General features: G+C 41.9%; 1 protein-coding gene across 4 annotated transcripts; it reads left to right on the top strand.

Annotated features, from left to right (window-relative positions):
- The first annotated feature begins 10,644 nt into the window (after window positions 1-10,644).
- elfn2a (extracellular leucine-rich repeat and fibronectin type III domain containing 2a) lies at window positions 10,645-18,925 on the top strand. Of its 4 annotated transcripts, none has more exons than XM_084714784.1 (6): window positions 10,645-11,170; window positions 12,982-13,131; window positions 13,474-14,468; window positions 15,518-16,148; window positions 16,254-16,653; window positions 16,684-18,925. In XM_084714784.1, exons 1-6 carry the CDS (start codon window positions 10,967-10,969, stop codon window positions 17,109-17,111), a joined length of 2,808 nt encoding a protein of 935 aa, XP_084570910.1. In that variant the 5' UTR covers window positions 10,645-10,966; the 3' UTR covers window positions 17,112-18,925. The 4 variants fall into 4 exon arrangements, with proteins under 4 accessions (XP_084570910.1, XP_084570911.1, XP_084570909.1 ...); XM_084714785.1 differs by having other exon boundaries at window positions 16,257-16,653; XM_084714783.1 differs by having other exon boundaries at window positions 15,518-16,176; window positions 16,225-18,925.
- The last annotated feature ends 1,283 nt before the right edge of the window (window positions 18,926-20,208 follow it).

Consider the following 20,208-nt stretch of genomic DNA (forward strand, 5'->3'; position numbering starts at 1 on the left):
GGCCAGTCATAGGTGTAAAAATTACTATAAAACCTTAATCTTACTTTAAAAATAATATCAAGATGTAACCCTCAAACTGCCTTTTGAAACAGTCAAGACCAGCCAAGATTTGCCTTTCTAAAAAGATGTTTCAACATTAAGGTCTAAACCCCATTTGTTCCTCACAAAGATAGAAGTAAAAGAACACACACTGTACAACTGGATGAAAAAGGCTCTCCCTGCAGTATGTTCTCTCACTCATACAATCACTCACAAGTTATTGAGAAGAATGCCTTGGGCATGCCTCTGGGTTCAGTTTACAAGAGAGCACAACTAAGCATGGCTGAATCTCATCCAGAGACAAGAAGAACATCAGACTGGAAGAGACTCTCACTGGGGCCATGGAAATCTAACGAGGCCAAACAATTTTAATGTTTGGGATTAAGAGTGAGAAAGCAGCTGGGGAAATGCAGCACAGTGCTGTTTAAGGCTTTGCCTCAGGAGCACAGATAAGATCTGACATTATTTAGTCTTTAAAACAGAGTAAGGACAGTTTCATTGACCCCTCCACTCTTTCAGCTTGTATGCATGTAACCTCATATGTGTATATAATTGCTATGATGAACATTCATGTCTGTCTCTGGGGGCTGCTGCAAGTTGATAGAGGAAATTGAGTAATATCATTTACTGTAATAGATGTAGATGAGGCTGGTTAAGTTTGAGCGGGTAGGTCAATTAAATAAACGAGACATCATTGCAAAATTGCTTGTGTTAAATAGTCCATCCAAGGTCTTAAGTGGTCAGTTCATTGGCACCATTTTTGAGTACCAGTTTTACAGTAACTGGGGAACTGTTTCTGTGGAAGTATTTTTCTGCTCAGTTTTTTGAACTTGTGTCTCTGATATTTTGAGAACCCCAATTTAAATTTCATTTAACTCCATGATTTGCTTTTAAAGTCCTCATGAAGTGTGCCAGTATCTGGCCCAACAATGTAATTTTGTAGGTGCTCTCAAGTGTTAATGGCATTGAAGAGTTCCTGGAAATTGTTTTAAAAAATGTCGATGACTGAACCTGCACTCAGGGGCATACACAACATTTGCGTCCAATAAAACGCTTTCTGGCTTATGTTGCAGGGGCACATGCAGGGAGAATACATCCGTTCACTTGATCAGACTGGAGTGTTTCTGGGGAACATGCCTCAATGTACAGAAGCACAACTTTGTAATTCACTGATTTGGGTGAAACTTGACCATATTTTAAGGAGAAAATATTTTCTGTTTTCCCCACTGATGTCCTTTGGCTGCTCAGCTGCAACTCTGATTATCTGATGTTTCCTGTGTCCTGAGCTTCCTGATGGACAGATGGCTTTAGCTTACTTGTTGCTAAAGTACCTGTAGTAAGCTTAACTGGTAGCTGTTAAGTGCTGTTAGCAAGCAACAGAACTGGGACCAGCAGCCTCCCAATGAATATGGCCGGTCAATGGTACTAAAACAGCTTTTGTCAGAGAATACAGCACCAAGGTCGTTTATGGAGTTTCCTGTTGGAAAGACAGCTTTACTTGTTGCTGAAGTAAGTTAGCTAACTGCTAACTGCTGTCAGCTCAGTTAGCCATGACTCAGCTCTGAGGAGATAAACAAGGAAGAAACCCACCTTGGCACTGTAACATATTCCCTGTTGTCAAACTGGCTTGCGTTGGGCTCCGAGGCTGTTTTGGTCTGTCACAGCACAGCACGAATGGCTACTGTAAATGCCAATCAGTGTCAGAAGCACACAAGTAGTAAGCCCACCACTAGCTGTTTCATGGAAACAAGGTAGCATAGGGGATTAATTTGGTGCATTTGTACTACTACTTACAGGATCTTTTTGAAAAATGTTGTATAAAAAGTCTTTCAGTATCTTGGAAAGCGATTCTATAAATGAAGTGGAGGACAGTCATTTTTAAAAACTTTGTGAAGAAAGAAGTTGAGAAAACGGACATTGTTGGTAGCATCATGTTCAGCAAAAATGTCTGACTGATGATGCAACTGAAGCTAAAACATCCCTGTCTTTAACGCTGTCCCGTGATGCTCCGCTTGTCTAGCAGTTTATTCTCACAAAATCCACCCAGCTTTTACAGAACACCACGAGTGGCTGAAAGCACTCAGCGGCTGAAAACTTCTTCTCTGGTCTGCTGTCCCTGTGGGACTTTGTCTGGCAGACAGCAACAGATGTTACATCCACTCTAAACATAACTGGAGAGGATTCGATGTACAGGAAAGAACAAGACAAAAGAGAGACAGGATAGGTTGAGCTGAGATGGAGGCGGGATAGAACAAATGAAAGAAAAACAGGAATGAGATTGATTATAGTTGCTATTGTATCAGCTGTAAACATCAGTGTATCTCTGTTCACTAATTTTAATATTCTGTTTAATTACCACAAATACAACACAGATGGAAAATCCATGACTGTGTTTTCAATGTGTTCCTTCAAAATTAACCTGCAATGTGTTTGCTCAATGCCTCCACTGTTTGCTTATGTTGACAGCAGAGAAAAGGAAAAACTTTATTTTCCTGTACCTTTTGTAAGCAATGACTGCAATAAATTGCAACAAGTTTACCAATTATTACTCTTAAGAAGGAGAGATGGTGGATGCTACAAAACAGGGGAAGTAAGAAAGCCACAGAAACATATTTAGTGAAAGAAAAAATAAGCATGGAGACTAGCAGACAGACGTGAAATAAATGAACCTGAGAAAATCAGAAGGAGACATGGAAGAAGAGGAAATATTCTGTATGCACAGGATTTGAGGGAACAGTGCGGCAGCTTCATGAAAGGTTGAAAGGGAAAGGGAGAAGAGAAAGGGGCGAGAAAAATGGATTTGAAGGAACAGTGCAGCAGCTTTGAAGGTAAAGCAGACAGACTGGCTGGTTGGCAGGCTGGGGCGTACAGATAGCGCTAATAGGCATAATTCTTAGCTCTGCTTACGTGGTGCTTCCCACACTGGTATACCTGGCTGGATGACTGACTAGCCGACTTACTGACTGACTGTTTTTTTTTTTTTTTGGCTGATCTGTGGATTCACCTGCTGTCTGCCTGACTGGCTAAGTATGTGATTGGCTGGCTGTGGGTGCTGCTGACTGATGGACTGGACTCATTGACTGGCTAACAAACTGAGAAGCTGGCTGGCTGATCTTTGGGCTGCCTGTCTGGCTGATCTTTGGGCTGCCTGTCTGTCTGCCTGACTAACTGACTGGTTGACTGAAGGATTTCCCAGATGAATGGCTATAGTCTGTTGGATTTTTTTAATCACCGGGTGACCGCTTGACTGGTTCACTGACGAACGGTGGGAAAATCTGTTTGGTGTCATGTTTTTGAGTGTGTCCCACTATCTGTACAGTCTCTGTTTTCTGCCTCCTGTCTATCTGTCTTTCTCTCTTTCTCACTCAGTGGAAAGGTTCATGACCTGTTCTCCAGGGTAGCTGTGCCACTCTCGTCTCCCTTGTTATTGCCCTCTCCTCAACTCTTGCAGCTCAGACTGCAGACAGCGAGGATTTCAGTAAACACCACACCAGTATGCACAGGCCAACTTTTTTCATGAGGACATTGTATTGACTAATATTCTTTACCTTGGGGCTTCCATGAGTACTAAATTTGGGATGCCAACCCTTACCCGAACTCTGAGCTAAGCCCAATTCTAACTTTGACCATAAAACCGCATTTTCATGAAATATATGGCTAACCATTTGAAGGCCAGATCTTTGTTCCCAGATGGAAGTTTCTATATTGTGACCCATGTCTTCCCTCTCCCTTTTCCATTTTTAGCTCTTACAATAATACCTTAAAGCAAGGGTTTTCTGCTTTTTTGTTTGGGTTTTCTCTGACGTTCATTTCATATTCTCAGACTTTTTCAGATTTACATTCAATATTCTGTGACTGTCTGTCAGACTTTTGGCCCTTATTCTCAGACTTTGCATATTTAATGACTTTCATTCCATATTTTCTGCCTATAATGCCATATTACATGATTTTTCATTACATATTCTTTAGTGCCATCCATTTAATAACCTTGCAGTGGATATAGGAATGTGAACTAGAGCAAACTTTACATTTTTATGAGTGGAAAGTTCTTCCTGTTTTTCATAAGCAAATAATGGTTGCATCATTTTAGTGAACTCTATTTAATTTCTGGTTATATGAAAATGTGGGCTCATTTGTTTTTTTGTTTTTTTTTGTTTTGTTTTTTATGTTGTCTGGTTGATGAGTTTAAAAAATCTGTTTTGCCACTCTTGTGGACATCAGTTCAAGATGGCCACCAAATTAATCCCACGGGACATCAGTTTATCCCTGGAAACATCAAAACTTCCTGACTAGACACCATTTAGGTCCTAAAAACATGGGCATGGGAACCTATTTCTCGTACTAGACTAAACGTCTGAGACTGTGGGCCTGAAAAAAAGCCCAATATTGCTGTTTTACATAACTCCAGACTACACCAAAAAGTTATGTCCAAAGGTATTCATTAGTTTCTGACTCTGGGAAAGTGGGATAAAAACCTGTAAAATCCTCCAGTGCTGTATCTCTAAACTATCTGTTTAACTCAAATGACACACATTTAGTCTACTCTATGTCCTTTTGATAGCTAATGTAATACTGTAATGTAACATTTTCCCCCTTCATTAGGAAAAAACCTCTGCCTTAAAGAAAATGCAGCAATTCCCCTTTACAGTTCTTTCCTCCACAAGTCAGTATAGTCACATTTGCACATTTTCAGGTTTTACTTCCTCTTAAACTCCCTCTGGAAACTTAATGAAGTCGTTACCATTTTCAGTCAGATTGTGCTGTCAATCAGGCCGGCAATAGCTGTGTCATGAATGGAACGAATGGATAGAGTTCAGTTAATAAGGACAAGAAAAGGAAGGTGGCAATGAGCAAGAGAGTGGAAAAAGTCAAACTGTATATCTCTACAGAGGTTTGCACGTCATTAGAATGCGGATGACATTCAGTCCTTCGTTCCAGAGCTTTACTTCCCCATGCTTTGCTAATATTAGCTGAAATCATTCACCCTTGGGCTGAAAATGGAGCATCCGATTCCTTGAATGTTTAATGAAAAAAATGATTGATTCTTTAATTATTTGGAAGGTAATTGTGGCTCATAAATTCCTGACCAGTCTTGCTTGGGGGAAACTTAAATGTTTAGTTTTAAGCTACAGAAGAAGGCTTGTATCTTGAAAGTTGCTGGGTGGAATCACATGAAATGCCACCTTTCAGTTATGAATCAGTAAACTTTTGGTGTACTGGTATTAATGTGTACATGTTAAGCAGGGTATTGTATGTTAGCCATGTTGGCTGCATGGCTATAGGACTTGCAATGTCTATGGATGTCCAAGGATGTCAATTTGAAGCTCAGATAAAAAATTTTAGGCAATGCAATGGAGGGACTGGTATGAAGTCAAAGGAGACAATTATGGTTGTATAATGATGCATCAAATTGGCATAGGCTGGTCTAGTCAGCCCAGTGACAATATCCAATAGAAATAATCTAATATATAACAAAATTGAATCAACTGAATGACGAACATTAACAATCTCAGCTAAAGATAATCGATCAGTTAGTTTGTGTTATTGTATTGACTTTGATGCTTTAAATGAACCAGGACATCTGTAATAAATTATGGTTTTAAAAAGTAATAGGTACAAAATTGCCCATTTCACAAAATTGGTGGGGACATGTTCCCAGCATCCTCAGTGTGACTGACACCAATGGCCATTGGGTCCATTGGTTAAGACTGAAATATCTCAACAACTACTGGATGGATTGCAATGAAATTTGAGACAGACATTCATGGTCCTCGGAGGATGAAACCTACGGGCTTTGGTGAATTTTTATGTATTTTTTTTTTTTTTTATCAAAATTTGTATATAATGTGATTCTGTACATGCAACAGCAATTGCATGTCTGTCAGTCCTCAGAGAGTGATCTCTCCTCTGTGGCTTTTCCCAAGGTTTCTTCCATTTTTTCCATCTTTTCCATACCTGATTTGATGGTCTATGGAAGGATGGTGTTGTACACTGTACAGACTGGGAAGCAAACTTGTGGCCAAATTGAGGGAAACTGTTAATTTGTGCAATATAAACTTTTACTTGACTTGACTTGACTTGATCCCCTGAGTATTCTTCTAGCCGTCAGCAGTTTGACACTTTTGGCTTTTGTTGAAGTGTCTTGACAACTATTGATAGATTTTGGTTCACACATCTATTCTGCCCAGAGGATGAATCCCAGTTACTCTGGCAATCTCCTGACTTTTCCTTTAGCACCACCACTACACACTTATTTTGTAAAATATCTCAATATCAACTTGATAGACTTTGAAGTTTTGTTCTTTACTACATGCATGATTCCAGGCAATATATCCCAATGACTTAAATGATCACCTGACATTTCCTCTTGTGGTTTTAGTTTTAAGACACTGTGCCAAACATCTGGTCAAAATTTTAATTTGCCCAATACTTTGGTTTATGACTGAAAACTTAGCAAATACAACCTGTTAGCATTCTACTGCAAGGCTACTATTTTCATTGTGAGCATGTTGGCATGTAGTTTAAAGCACTACTGCTGTGCTTATGTTCGGCCTCACCATAGATGAACTATAATGAACTACATACATCATGCAAAGATCTCGCCCATTCTTTCCAGTGAGAATTGCTTGCCTGGTGCATAAGCCAAAAAAGTTTCCTAGCTCCATTTGCCCCCGTTCGCTTGTTTCCGCTCAGCCCATAGACTTTACATTGTGATGATCTCAAAGACACACTTTTCTTGGCTTGTAGAAAGTTTTACAAAACTAAAAACTTTTTTTCTATTGGGGAATTTTTCACCGCAATACCGTGAGTGACCACTGGGTAAAACTGGAGTCAAGGCTGAGTGGCAATGCCCTGTCTAGGTTTTTATATTATATCAGTGGGCCTCACAGAGCAGCTAGCATGTAGTAGTCTTTTTAAAGAGCATGTATCTTATACTTACATAAGTAAAATGTTACAAAACTTCAAAAGAAGTTGCATGAAAAACACTGCTTAAGTACAATTTATTTTGAAGCAATCTATGTGATACTTTTTGGCTGTTAATAGGAATAAAGAATGGACAGTGTTATGTTTGAAGCTCCCTTGTTTTGCAGAAGTTAGACAAAGAAACTTTGATGCTAACCATTCACTTGAATTATATTTTTGCACTGACCGACTTTCCAATACTCACGTCAATCAAATGGTGGTTTTTGGCATTATTTTCTGATTATTGTACTTTTTATGCAAGTGTACATGTCTTTTCCACCACAGAGGTCATTATCAATTGATAATATACAGCTAAAAGCTTCATAACCCTGACTCACTGTTGCACCAACCATTTATAAAACGTGGAAAAAGACACATCATCATAAAATATTGCAGATTATTACTTCCACGTCACTCTGAGATCTGTAAAATTCTAATTTATCTTGTGATTTTTCCAATGAGGACAAACCATGCAAAACACACTCATTTTTCTCATGGGCCATCAGCCCCTCCTGGTCTTACTTTGGGAACTTTCCATTTGCTTCTGTGACCTGACATCATTAGTGTTGTTTGTCAGATGCAAAGCTTTAATTAAAGCTCAGCTATCAGGGACAATAATTAAACACAAAGAGAGCCTGGTTTGGAGAAGAAAGGGAGGGGAAAAATAGGGCTGTCTCTTCCTCTGGCTTCTTGTCAAAATAAAACCAATGGCAAGAATGTGATAAAAGCAGCGAGGAAGGGATGTGATAGCACACAAAAGGTGTCAGGTTGTGTTTTGGCGATGAAGCATATTCATTTGTGTTTCTAGTTGAAAGGCAGCAGAGATAAGAAGGCTTGAAACAATGCAGAGAGAAGACAGACGGGGACAGAAAAGAGGAGAAAGAGGTAGACAGACAGATAAAAAAAGAAATGCAGGGATGGAGAGGGAGACCGGAGACTGACCCAGATGATAAGATAGGCTGGAGTAGTGTGGTCAGGTTCATTACAGCTTTATAAATAAATAAAAAATACTGTAGAGATAGGTGTTGTAACTGGACTCTGTAGTAAACAACTAGTTTTCAAATGAGTCTTGACTGACTTGTCTTTCATGTCTGTGGAACACAGTAAATACCATGTCAGGCTAGAAGTCAGGTTGTATCAGATATGGTGTAAATATGAGCTCCCGAAAGGGAAAAACAGCAGAAACGTAATCACAAGCGTGACGCAGTGAATTTTTGTGGTCCCCCAAATCTTCTTAAATTGCAGCAGTGCGCCAGAGGCTTTGTTGTTTTCATTATGGTTTAAGTGAATGTACCAAGGATAAGAAGGATTGTATCACCGCATCACAACACTGGTCTTGAAGTTGTCTTCAAAGACTGCGAGGAGAAGGAACTCAGAGAGAGGATGAAAGACAAGAGTATGTGTGTCAGTGAACGCATGGCCGTTGTGATCAATGACCTAATCGTTGTTTGATAAATTATTTAGTTTGCTTGCTTCTTTTCAGCACAACGCGCCACATGCTCTACTTTGCAGCAGTGAATTACTCTGAATCTGAATATATAAGCAATGGTGGTTGCACTTTATTTTACAGTACACTAATAAAGCACAACAAGCTGTACTGAGTATCAAATTATATGAAAACTAGAAATAATGTTGTTTTTAAGACAATATTAGCCCTTATTATACTTTCTTTAGGGTCATTTGGGACACATTACAACTGACCTGTACCGTAAAACAAAAGTTGTTTCCCACTGTTAGACCCTTATTAAACTTTATTTGAGGGCAATTGGTGACACATAACAACAGAACTGTACTTCAAACTAAAAACTAAACCTTATTAGACTTTCATATAGGGTAATTTGGGATATATTACAGTAAAATAAAGTCCATTATTTCCCACTGTTAGACCCTTATTAAACTTGTTTGGGACACGTTACAACAGCAGTACAGTAAACCAAAGTGAAATCATATATCCGATACTTAAAACATACAGTATGAGCCAGATCTACCAAGTAAAGGCCAAAATTATAGAGCTAGAGGAATATCTTGTAGGTGGGTGACTGCACAGACTTATTGTAATAGACTGTATGGTTTGATCAAGACATCGGTCTTGCCTACTGAATGGAACCAGTCAAAAAAGGTGTGTCCTAAGTAACAGATATATGATTTTACTTTAGTTTACAGTACAGTTCTGTTTTAATGTGTCCCTAGAGGTCTAATAAACAGTCTAATACTGTCGAATAAAAATATTGAATTGAATTGAATAAACTACATAATTATCAGGGTGAAAAAGGGGTTCCTTTTGCTGTTCCACTGAGCTAAAGCTGTAAATTGTTTTCTTGCGGGTGTTTTATTTTACACACGCCCATACAGATGACAACGGCGCTGGGTCAAAGGCAGATTGGAGGCCTGTGGCGAAGGAATTGAATTGTCGATATCAATTTCATGGAACAATCTGAGGAGAGGACTGAGAGCTGCTCAGGGTGTGGTGCGACAGAAATGAGAAGTGACTGGGAGGCTAACTGAGGTGCAGATCTGGACAGAGGAGGAGGACAGGCTATTAGGGATGGGCCAGTTTAAAAGAGGTATCCAAAGTTGGCTTGGATTACTCCTGAGTAGATTGGCTTACACCGTGTCATGGCTTCATTTCTTGCAGTAGGTTATGCTTTCTTCATTTGGGTTGAGACAGCCTAAAATGTACAGAGGGGAAGGCATTTGGACTTGAGGGATGGAGAGAAAGCACTTGAGAAGACTCGGTTGTCCTTACTATCAATTCCTTGTCATTCATGTCGTGGCTAGATAACTTTGCCCTGGGAGGGAATCAAAACTTTGGAAACAAATTAAAAGAGTCGGAGCTGTGGTGATGAGATACATAATATTTTATGCTGGATTAGAGCCTAATCCATGGTTAATCCCCTGAGAAAGGTAAATAGCTAAATGTCAGCTAGTATCCTGTTAAAACATGCAAATTACAACAGCCCTCCTCTGTTTTCCACTTAGCCCATCTCCCCGTTTTCACCCCTATATAACTGCAGCTATTAAATTTTTATTGTTTCATTATGTACCTCACAGTTGAAATAACAGAACTGCAGCTGCAAGCTGGCAAACCTTGTAAACAACAACAACAAAAAAAAACGAAGGGCGGCGTTGCTTTCATAGTCTTGGCAATTTCCATTTCTATTGGTGCATCTTATGCTAATGTCTGAACGGAAGAGCTGCAATTTATTCTCATACGAGGCTGTTATTTTCGTGAACATGAGTAATTACAGAACATAAAAATCCTGGTTTCATTTGAAAACTCAAAATATATTTCTCTGGGCTTTATTAAGACTTAATGAAATAATCATGGCAGTTAATGGATTTATTACTGTGGTGCATTACCTTGAAGGGATTGGGTAGCATGGGTATTAGATTCATATACCTGTTTTTTTTTTTTTTTTTTACACACTGCTTGTAGAAATGAGACCTAAACTCAATTAATTCAAAGCCATCTGGGAATATGTGAACTGTATTACAATTTTCTGCCTACTCTTAATCATTTTGTCATTATCACTATTAATGTTAATATCCCCCCCCCCTCTCTTTCTCTCTCTCTCTCTCTCTCTCTCTCTCTCTCTCTCTCTCTCTCCCCGTCTCTGTTATATAGGCCTTCTGACCGTCTCTGAGAGGGAATATTTCCTCATCTGTGTTGTCAAGACGTGCGGGTGTCAGGGGCCATGAGTAGCTGCTGGGGTGACAGTCTCCGAAACCCTTTGACGTGGAACACCTAAAATGGGGACAGGACTTGCTGCCATGCTGCAAGCTCAGCTCTAATCACCGTGAAGACGCCCCGCCGTTCACCTTTCTCTCTACTTACATTTGGCCTGCTTGCCCCCGACCTGCAGCCTTCCTGATTTGAAACTGCTGCTCGCTGCCTTCCTCCCTTCAGCTCCTTTCTTTTCCTCCTTTCCGCTGAGGCGACCTCAAAAAACTCCCAATCCAAACCATGGCCAGTAGACTCCGTTTGTCCTCCCTGACTCCCTCCCTGTGTCTCTCCCTCCTGCTCCCTGCACTGTTTCTCCTCCACCTACCTGGCATGGTGAAAGGGGACTGCTGGCTCATAGAGGGGGATAAAGGCTACGTTTGGCTGGCTATCTGCAGTCAGAACCAGCCTCCATATGAGACCATCCCCCAGCACATCAACAGCACGGTCAGTATAAACTTATCTGCGGTAGGCCTTTTATACCGCCACACCCACCTATATTAAACTGTATGCCTTCATGCACTCTGAGCTAAGATAATGCAATTAATCATGATGGTGCAAGTGAATCTAATCTTCTGTTCGCTCAGTATAATGCCTGCGGTTTACTGTGTGATTTTATGTTGGCAGCTGTGATAAGCATTTTAAATACTTAAAAGGCATAAAAACCCCTCTTCTATCTGCAAACATGATGACTTTAGAACTAAGTTGGAGGCAACACTATTCCCTAACTAAGCTGGCCAACACTAGCAAGTTTTGTTATCCTCTTTCTTAACAGTGGGAGCAGTCATTCACTCTCCAGATCCAAGAGTTTTACTTGAAAAAGATGACATAGTCAGTGTGACCAGACTGGCCGTCCCATACACGCTCACTCAGTGGATGGATGATCTTTCTGTAATTGTCATAGGGCTGGCAACTGGACAAAGATATCAGCGAGACAATTGTTGGTTGCTTTGTTAATTTAGTTAATTTAATGGTCTGCACGAGTGACAGGCACTGCTCCATGATGCACTCAGTGGCCCAGTACACACCCACTGGGCCGGAAGACAAGTGAGAGCCAAACAGCCTGTAGAGCCAGACTTTTTTCACATCTAATGCGGTGAATTAAGGATTTATTTCAACCAAACCAGAGTTGGTGACCGTCAACTGATTGGCAACTAGTAATTAACAGCAGAAAGACAAACCAACACAGTTTTGGTGAGTTTTTATTTTGTTTCTGTCTGCTGAGTTTAAATGAAGCGTGTTTTACAAGTTAACAAGGCAATTAAAGCTCATATTATTTTGGTAAAAGAGAGAAACTTGAATTCAGAAGGTGACTGATTTCATTGTTCTGCTTATTAAGGAAAAAAATTGAGTTCATTTTGTTTGTTTTGTCTCAGCTCACACAAACCTCCCAGCTTTCATCTAATCACATTAAACAATAGTTGTCGGTCAGTCTGGCAGTGGCAGCTGGTTTGCTTTATTATGTGGCCTACTACTCTGAGGTGATTCTTATTTGCCTCCAGTTTTTCCTTCGTTTTACCTCCAACTAACACTGACGTAATCATGACATCGGCACTAAAAAGGTCTATTCTTACTCAAATAGTAACAAAGTTATATTAATGAGTCCAATAAGGGTGAAGAGAGCAATAGTAACAATTTATTAAATGGCAGGGATGATACATCAACCAAAACAATTTTTTTGGAATTGCTGTCTTCCTGAGTATGATTGGCTGGTCTTCTAAATTGTACTAGGGGTTCTCTTCATGAGGGACCCATTGAGAGGTATATAACAGTCCTTAATTGTAGGACGTATGTATGTATAAACATTTCTATGCTTTTCTGTGAAGAAAACCATAGCTAAAAAATCCTACTCCTTCTTTTTAACTGGTTAACAAACTTATCTATAATTTTACCTTGGAAAAACATAAACATGGGCCCGTTTCATCTGATTTTGAGGAAAATCTGATTTGCTGGCAGGTACAAACTCCTTCGAGTAGGTTTAATGTTAACATGGAGCTACATTCCACACCTAACACCAACATTTCCCTCCACTAGATATCTCAGGAGGGATGCTCAGCTGCTTGCAAACAGGCTGTGATTAAACCAAACAAATTTTCATCAGCTATTTAATTGGGAAAATTATTCATTAGACGGTAAACTTGTATGTTTGGAGGTGCAGTATGCTCTTGGCAGCTATTTTGGCAAAGAGTTTTGGTCCTCCTCTATGGCTGCCAGAGGGTGCAATGTATTACCCGAATCTGCTCTGTTGTCTCCCTTAGGTTCATGACCTGAGGCTGAATGAGAACAAACTTAAGGCTGTGCTCTTTGCCTCCATGTTCCGCTTCACAAACCTTACTGACCTCAATCTTACCAAGAACGAGATCAGCTACATCGAGGATGGGGCCTTTGCTGGACAGGCCAACCTACAGGTCTGCAACCAAGAACTCTCTTTTCATGTATTTGTTTATCTCTAAATTAAAGTTTTAGTGAGGAGGTCTTTAATGCTTCAGAAGAGTCAATATAACTTCTTAAATGCCCTTCATGTCACAATACCCACAATTGTTGGCCAATTTGGATTTTTCATAAGATATTTACTACATTTTTACAACAATACAAAACCAAGTTGAGTGGGCAATTTTCATTCGGCCAAAAACATGCGTTGTCCTGATAAAACAAATTGTAAGAGCATGTCTTAAAGAACAAATGCACCAAATGATTTAAACAATAACTTTGCTATGTCATGTTTTATCAATCCCCTTTTTCTGTCTCAGGTTCTCCAGCTGGGCTACAACAAGCTGACTAACCTGACTGAGGGCATGTTGAGAGGTCTGGGTCGAATGCAGTGCCTCTTCTTGCAACACAACCTCATTGAGGTCATTGCCACCAATGCCTTCTGGGAGTGCCCCAGCCTCAGCAGCCTGGACTTATCATCCAATAAGTTGGCCCGTCTTGACCCGGCTACCTTCAATGGCCTAAACAGGCTGATGGTGTGTGAACTAGCAGGAAACCCATTCCACTGTGGCTGTGATCTCTACAGCTTTCTCACCTGGTTGGAGGCATTTAACAATGTCACCCACACATATGACCGCCTCCAGTGCGAAACCCCCCTTGAAATGACTGGTTATCCCCTCCTGAGCCCAGTGCCCGGACACGGAAGAAACGCCCGTTACACTCTTTTATCCATGTGCCGCGATGGTGTGATAATCCCAGGGATGACCTCCCAGACGCCAGATCAAGATGGCTCAGGGATGGGCTTGGACAACCCAGACCAAGGACTGTACCACCAGCCGTTCATAACATCCACTCCTGACCCCACCTATAGCCATCAGATTTCTATGAAGCTTCAAGTTGTCTCTCTCAACTCCGCTTCTCTGCTGGTGCAGATCCCACGACCGTACAGTAAGATGTACATCCTTTCCCAGTACAACCACACTTTTGTTGCAGACATCATGCCGCTTAAAAATAAGAAGGAGATAATCACTTTGGACAAGTTGAAACCGCACACTAACTACACCCTTTGTGTGGCTTCTGTAAGCAAATCTCAGCGATACAACCACACCTGTCTGTCCTTTGCCACAAGAGGTTTGGGGCCAGAGGACCACCGAACCAATTCCTCAACAACTACCCACTACATCATGACCATCTTGGGATGTCTGTTTGGGATGGTCATTGTACTTGGATTTGTCTATTACTGTCTCAGACGGCGACGCATCCAAGAGGAGAAACAGAAAGCTATAAGCGTGAAGAAAACCATTTTGGAGATGAGGTACAAGACAATATTTAATATTTTTTAATGAAAGTTCTGTCGTAATCATTTCTCATGACAATGACTTGTTGAAGTAGAGCCACTAAACCAGTTGTTCTCAATTTTTTTCAGCAATGTACCCCTTTGAAATATTTTTTTCAAGTGACCCCTTACTGTGCACAATAAACAAAAAAAATTCTGATATAAAGAGGTACAATTCAGAGCCGCTCCATCAGTGTCCGATTTATCAAGCAAGCAAGACTGTTAAACACTTAAAAGCTGCATCTCAGATGATTACAGTTCATCAATATATTCTTGACAAATTGATTTTTTCTCATCATGCAATAACATTATGATACCATTGTAGTTACATTGATGCAAGAACTTATTGCTTCCTACTGTACAACCCTAGACTAAAAAAGCTCAGTGGTTTGGGAGAGTTGCAGCTTGTTGAGGTAAATTTCATTAAAACATATTATTCCTGATACAGACAATATTTTGTTGGCATTTTCTTCACTTTCTTTATCACCTCTTTCTCTGTGTCTTCAGATGAATTGCTGCTAAGTTTCAATCACAAATCCATTTTCTTGATTTCCGTTTGATTCATTACCAAAATTGTCTTCTTTCTTGTCTTCTTCTTTGTCTTCTTCTTTATGATTTTATTGCAGTTAACAGTTTACTGCAGTTAACAACTGCAGTGATAGTATGTCCCTTGGGAATAATTTAACAATTTGAAACAATTCATGCCCTGGGCATCAGTTCAGTTGTTGTTTTGCTGCATTGCTTTGTTTTGATTTGAATTCCCCAAAAGCTTAATTTATTCTAACCAGTAACCACTATCCAGCCACTTATTTTTGAGACTTTGGTTCATGTGCTTGGGCCATTTTTGAGTGTTGATTAAAACAGCAATGATTCTGTCATCTCTTGCCATCACTGAAAGTGCTATAAAACTAACTAAAAAAGTATTTGGTCCAACTAATTTTTTGCAATCATGTTATAGTGTAATGTGCAAAATAATGTACACAATATGACATCAGATAATGAAACAACATGTATTATTTGTTCTTCAGGTATGGCCCAGAGGCAGCTGCGGCAGTGGCCAATGACCCAGGTGCCATGCAGCGTCTCCAGGAGCAGGCTCACCACCAGCACCACCATTCAGGAGGAGCAGGAGGCAAGCTTCCCCAGTCTGCCTCCTCTAGCACAGGCATGCTCCATGGCTCGGCCAACACCAGCTCTTCCCGCCTCTCCACCTTGCCCCAGGTGGAAAAAATGGCCACTGCTTTCTCTGAAGCAATGGGCGGCAAGGGCAACTATATGGATGTGAGGACGGCAGGAGTGGCAGTGGAAGGCAGGGAGGGAGGGGTGGCAGCTGGAGTAGCAGGGGTAGGAGGGGAAGTAGTTGTGGATATGCGAGGTGGGGCTGAGAATGGGACAGAGGCTGGGGAGGATTCGGATGACGATGGCCGTGGCTCAGCATCAGAGATCTCCACCATCGCCAAGGAGGTGGACAAGGTAAACCAGATCATCAACAACTGCATTGATGCCCTGAAACTGGATGCTTCTGCTAATGTTGTGACCACGGCTGACAATGCCGTGTCCTCCCCCCAGCCTCCTGCTTGCATGGTGTCCCTCCCCCGCAACCTCTTGCCCCTGTCTCCGGGTCACCCTGGAGATCAGATTATGTCCTCTTCCCCAAAGGTGCACCCCAAGTCTCACCCCCAGCCTCATCCCCAGTCTCATCCACCGCCTCATCCTCAGCCTCATCCTCAGCCACATCCTCAGCCTCATCCTCAGCTACATCAGCAGCCTCATCCACCTTCTATGGCCCCAGTGCCCCTGGTCATGCCTCTGTCTGAGCGGCCGGGCATCAGCGGCGGGGGGTTCCTCTCCCCTCCTTACCGTGACCCACCCCCAGCCAATGCAGTGCGTCCCCTTCAGAGGCAGCTGAGCGCTGACACTGCTGTGGTGAAGAACCGCTGCGGTGCCCCTCCTGCAGGATCTGTCAAGAGCGCCAGGGTGTATAGTGTGGATATCCCTGAACAGCGCAGCGATCCTCCCAAGTACCCAACAGAAAAAGGCAGCCCTGTGGGTTGTGGTGGAGGGAGTGGAAGTGGTGGAGGCGGCGGAGTAGGGGGCTGCAATGGGAATGGGATGGGAAACATAAATGGTGGTGGGCCAAACGTGAATGGGGGCGGCATGGCGTGTAATAACGGGAATGGAGGTGGAGGTGGAGTGGTTGGCCCTGGACAGCAGCAGCACCACTTGGAGGTTCAGCCAGACTACCACAGCTCTGAGCACCGCCACTCCTTTCCTGCACTCTACTATGAGGGCGTCAACGACTCACCCTCACCGGCCCAAAAGGCCTCGTTCCTCAAGCCACTGGGCCGCACCAAGAGGGATGCCACAGCCACCTACTCCCAGCTCTCACCTTCTCGTCACCACAACTACAACTCTGGCTATTCCTCCAGTCCAGAGTACTCATCTGAGAGCACACTGCGGATCTGGGAGCGATTCCGGCCTTACAAGAAAAGCCCCAGAGAGGAAGCATCCTATATAGCGGCAGGCCATGCCCTACGTAAGAAGGTGCAGTTTGCCAAGGACGAGGACCTTCATGATATTTTGGACTACTGGAAGGGGGTTTCTGCCCAGCAGAAGCTGTGAGCTGAGAAAGTAAAGTCAGATGCTGTAAGGGGGATCGCAAGGTCGGATGCCAACAGCAGACTAACAAAGAGGATAGATGTTAATGTAGCAGGACAGATATTGATGTTTCCTCTGAGGTGTCCAGTGACATGGGTCATTCCCCTGCTGGATCCAGAGTTAAAGAGGTATTCTCTCTGGGTCATTTTTTGGAATTTATTATATGATAATTCATTGACATTTTAAGAGGTTGTTTCTGAGGTTGGTTGTTTTCACCACAATACCGAGTGATAATTAAGAATCCAGCTGTTCACCAGACTACCTCATACTGGGCACTTTGGTCCTCGCAGGCTTCCGTAGATCCGCTGAATCCCCACTAATGAGCAAAGCAAAGGTGGCAACAAGCAAGTGTCTTCTACCTCATTACTGACACACTGTAGCTCAGCTATCTCACCAGAGGCAGCCCCATTCATGACTTAAACCTGGTCCCTCTTTTCTCTAATCCCATCAAACCACCATTCACAAAACAATCATTCCACTGCACCGCCAACACCTGCTCTGCTATAGAAGCATCATTTAGGCAGATAATGAGGGAGCAGGATGAGGAATTACGTGCGTTTGTTTTAGACTAGCCTGAATCTCCCTCTTTGGGGGAGGACATAAGTGATACTTATCGGGCTAATTGTTCTTCCTGGCAATTAGCTAGTGTAAGAATAGGTCAGGGAGGCTGTGTGTTGAGCAGGGTTATCGATTTGAAACACCTAACTACATATGTTCAATGGTGTGTGGGCATGTATATACAGGTTGTGCATGCTGGTGTGAGTGATTGTGTGTAGGTGGGAGAGGTGGTTGGGGTTTGGGCTGAGTTGTCCATTATTCTCAGTCTCCTCCACAGTAGCAAAGTGGATAGATTAGTAGAGATGCTTTGCATATAGATAACAACCCAGTTGGGGAGTTGCGCATTAATGTATGCACACACACACACAGACACATCTTTGGCCCAGCCTCTCTGTCTATCCAGATAGCGTGAAGTAAGCCCTTTCAAGACCTGCAGGCATTTTTGTCTCCCATCCCATTTCTTATTTACAGGTGTAGCATATTTCTTTTGATAACGGAAGCTACGAGGTAGGAAATTTACATTTCAATAGTGCGAGTCATGCAGAAACTACTTTAGGGTGGTTTATGCAGGTTGGCAAGACAGGTGTTAGCTCCTATATTAAAGAGTCCCATAATCACATTTGGGAGTAGAGCAAGACCGAGAGCAGGTGAGAGGTTTGCTGCTCATTTTGAACATGCCAGTGTTAAGGGGACGATATAGGATTCATGTATCAGCTCAAGGCGAGTTTGCATAGAAACTGAAAATATGTCAAATGCTCCCTGCACTACACAGTGAGATAAAATGGATGGTAAGCGGTGTGAGGGCCCCAGGGATTCCTCTGCCTCAGACTGGATGACTCTCCACTCAGTATATATGACCCTGCTCTGCTCTGGGCGGGAGCTTGCTATGGACCAAAGTGCCTTTGGGAGGTATGATTTAACAAATTTCTATTTCTATTTCTTATATTTGCTTTCCAATATAGCTAACAGAGGAGTCCCAAGGAGAAAGAAAGTTACTGCCCTGGTTTAATTGCTGGTTCAATGTGGTTCACAGTTATTTAGGATTTGGGTTTGACTCTGTTGAAACAACTGGGAGCAAGGCTTGGTATTACTGCAGACCAAACATATTTTTTCTCACTTGCATTTATGCACACCGCATTCATACAAGAGGCACAAATGCTTTTGATTCTACTTGTACAAAGGACATCTCATCTATATAAATTATCTTTATGCTCTCCCACTGCATCAGCATGCACTCTGTCAAAATATAAATTTAAGCCGGCTGTCTTTATGTCTTTCTCTGCCCACTCTTCCTACCTTCACCACTGGCATCCTGACCTCTCTCTCTCTCTGCTGTGATACATCTCAATTGAAAAAGGTATAAATTCTGTTTTAAAATGTCTAATTAATTCATTCCCTTCAGTGTTTTTTTCTGCTGCCCGCCACCTCTGTCCAACTTAATGGGGCAAATTAATGAGTAATTTGCGGAGGTTGATGTCGTACCATCGTCTGAGGTCAGAAGGGCGTGCTGATATTATTAACTCTGTCAGACTGGGAGCCTGATTGAAATTAATGACGGCTGCCTTCGTCTGCCTATCTTTCTCCCTGTCCTTGCCTCCATCATCAGATGCTTAACCATGTTCCACCTCTATCTGCTGCCTCTAACTCCTGCAGACAGAAATGGTTCTCAGATAAACAGTCTTAAAAACTAAGGTCAGACTGATGCTTCACCATGACTGTGCAGGTTATGAGCTCATCTAACCTCCTGGGAGTTATTCGTTCTCTTCTGAGTCTGATCGGTCCGGAAGGGCCAGTCTGACAGGCCTGGAAGTAATGCATTCCTCTTTGGTTTTCCACCGGGTTAACCTTGATATCATCGTTTTGACAGGGCTTGAATTCACCCACTGTTTGAGGTGTGAGTTTGAAGGGGAAAGTGAGAGTGGAGGATGGCATTTACTCTTTGACCTATAAAGATCTGTCTACATAATGGGCTGTGTTTAAAAGGTCAGCTAGTAGGAGAAAAATCTGTTGAGAAGTTACAGAAAAAGATTAGGCTCATGATTTGCGAACTCCAATTCCAAAAAAGTTGGGACACTGCGTAAAAAGAAAATAACAACAGAATGCAATGATTTGCAAACATTTGGGACTAATATTCTTATATAGAGTTGAATACACAACTTTATTTTTCTTTGTAAATATACACTCATTTTGAATTTGATGCCAGTGACATGGTTTAAAAAAAGTTGGGACAGGGGCAACAAAAGACTGAGAAAGTTGTGGAAAGCTTAAAGCACCTGTGTGGAACATTCCACAGGGAAACAGGTAACGTGATTGGATATGAAGGGGGCATCCTTGAAAATCAAGGGCAAGGTTCACACCTTTGTGGGCAAACAGTCCACCCATTTAAGAACATTTCTGAATGTAAAATTGCAAAGAATTTAGGGATTTCAGCTTTTACAATCGATAATATCTTTTAAATATTCAGAAAATCTGGAGAAATCACTGCATTTAAGGCCAAGGCTGA

This window comes from Lutjanus erythropterus, chromosome 3 (genome assembly GCF_056507025.1).
Source record: "Lutjanus erythropterus isolate fLutEry1 chromosome 3, fLutEry1.hap2, whole genome shotgun sequence".
Taxonomy (NCBI): domain Eukaryota; kingdom Metazoa; phylum Chordata; class Actinopteri; order Lutjaniformes; family Lutjanidae; genus Lutjanus; species Lutjanus erythropterus.

Coding starts and splice junctions, on each gene's coding strand:
- elfn2a (XM_084714782.1), top strand. CDS start 10,967: ATGGCCAGTAGACTCCGTTTGTCCTCCCTGACTCCCTCCCTGTGTCTC. Junction 11,171..12,981: donor CCCAGCACATCAACAGCACG/GTCAGTATAAAC, acceptor TGTCTCCCTTAG/GTTCATGACCTGAGGCTGAA. Junction 14,469..15,517: donor AAAACCATTTTGGAGATGAG/GTACAAGACAAT, acceptor TTTGTTCTTCAG/GTATGGCCCAGAGGCAGCTG.